At 36.7% G+C, this 1915-nt stretch overlaps 1 protein-coding gene across 1 annotated transcript in view; it reads left to right on the top strand.

Moving 5' to 3' along the window:
- The window catches only part of LOC107591746 (fibroblast growth factor 10-like), a 15028-nt gene extending 14056 nt beyond the window's left edge, over positions 1-972 (top strand). The window contains exon 3 of the mRNA XM_016280983.1: positions 231-972. Within this exon, the coding sequence (XP_016136469.1) occupies positions 231-425 (195 nt within the window). The 3' untranslated portion in view covers positions 426-972. The remainder of the gene's footprint in view (positions 1-230) is intronic.
- Positions 973-1915: the final 943 nt, after the last annotated feature.

The following is a 1915-nucleotide window of genomic DNA, read 5'->3' as shown; positions in this document are numbered from 1 at the left end:
TATATATAAATATATGTAAGGACTGATCCTTTTAATGTAATATTATATTATAGCAATATTTTATACATATAACAATAAAACATTATATTACAATATTATATCAATTTTTTTTTTTCTTACAGTAGTGACTATAATACTGATATGGTTTGCATTCAGATCATTGCTTTTTAAATAAATCAACAAACCGATATACAGACTAAAACTGACTCACATATGTTGTCTTCTTTCAGAAGGATTTTGGCGTTGACTGCAAGCTGATAGAGCGGATAGAGGAGAACAGGTACAACACCTACGCCTCGGCAGAGTGGAGGAACAGGAAGAAACCCATGTTTGTGGGCTTGATGGCCAACGGGAAGCCGATGAGGGCCAAAAAGACCCGGAGAAAAAACACAGCCACACACTTTCTCCCCATTCCTATCGTGTAGCTACAACCCCACCAAAAGGGAACGTTTAACTGCACTGAGGAAAGACTTGGAATTTTTTCGACAGTTTGGAGAAGGCACTATGTAAAGGAACTAAGAGAACTCCTTTTCACTGAGTCCGATTGTTGTCACATATTTGTTTTTAAGTTATTGGCACCAGGGAAAATATGGGACATTTTTTTATGCCAAACCCTTTTCTAGCGAAGGAAAGGTTGGACCAAATCCGACGGAGAGGAATCGAACATTGCAAACTCCCAGAATGAACTGAAGAGACCTTTCACAGAGTGTATTGCTTGTGTGTATTTGTGTGTGTGAGACCTTTGGATGCAGTTATTTATGCTGTACTAACTCATACGAAACACTCTAACAGACTCTCAAACTCTGTGACTCAGTGGACTGAAAGTTATGCAAACACTTACTGGAAGCACTTGCTCAAGGTGCAAGACGGAGACCCCGCATCCTACCATCCGAATTTAGTCAAGCTAGCAACATAGCGTAAAGAACTCTAACATTATTAACATGCAAAAGCCACTGTATTTGATATCTCCATTCCTTACCTGACTGCTTTGAAATAAATTATTTATTTTAATGTAATATTTAAAGAAAAACAAAGGCAAAAAAACATGGAATGGACATTTTTTATCATTTATGCTCCTCTTTTAAAAAGCTATTCTATCGGTTACACATGAATAAATAAATATATTTCTCCTTACCTAGCAGAAGTTGCGTCCATGATGCTGAGAAAAGCTAATTTTCTTCTTTTCTTCACTTCTCAGAGGTTAAATGCATCTGTAAAACAAATGAACTTGCTGCACTTATAGAGGGAAGAGGTGATACGTTTTCTGTACCTTTAAAAACTATCAGCTTTAGTGATTTTCTCAGTCACTGTTTATGTTATAAAAATACCATTTAAATTGAAACCAGACATCACTTTTTCATAAAGAAAGCAATAAAAAAAATTCCCAGTGATAACTATGAGCTCATCTCTAAAAGCATTCAAGAATTCAAAACACAGTCTTCGGTCACTGCCACACATATTGTCCTAGTATCAGTCATGGAAGGGACACTATGCGTTGAGATTCTTTTAAAGCTAAGTTCACTTGTGCCCCAAAAAGCCTGGTACACTGAATTGAAAACATTCATCTTTGTTTATATTTCAGCTGTTATCAAAACCCACATATAAATCTATATCCATACTCAATGCCCTTTTGCCTCATTTTCAACTTTTTCTACATCTTTCAATCATAAAACTCTGTTCTACTTGCCCACTCACTTCAAAGAGTCAATGTGAAGGGCATGTGGTGTGTATGTAAATATTGGCAGTAGATTATGGGCTGACTCTGATTATCTCTACTGTAGGCCTAACGCTTTTCCCCCGCTCAAAACTTCGGAGCAGTTCCAGCAATTAGCAAATAAAAACTTTGACGTTTTGGGTTGAAGTCACCTTTTTATCATAGTCTCTCTTGCTTTTTGCTTTCACGTGGGAACATGAC

This window comes from Sinocyclocheilus grahami, unplaced genomic scaffold (genome assembly GCF_001515645.1).
Source record: "Sinocyclocheilus grahami isolate Dianchi unplaced genomic scaffold, SAMN03320097.WGS_v1.1 scaffold145.1, whole genome shotgun sequence".
Lineage (NCBI taxonomy): Eukaryota > Metazoa > Chordata > Actinopteri > Cypriniformes > Cyprinidae > Sinocyclocheilus > Sinocyclocheilus grahami.
This window is presented reverse-complemented; position numbering and strand designations above follow the sequence as displayed.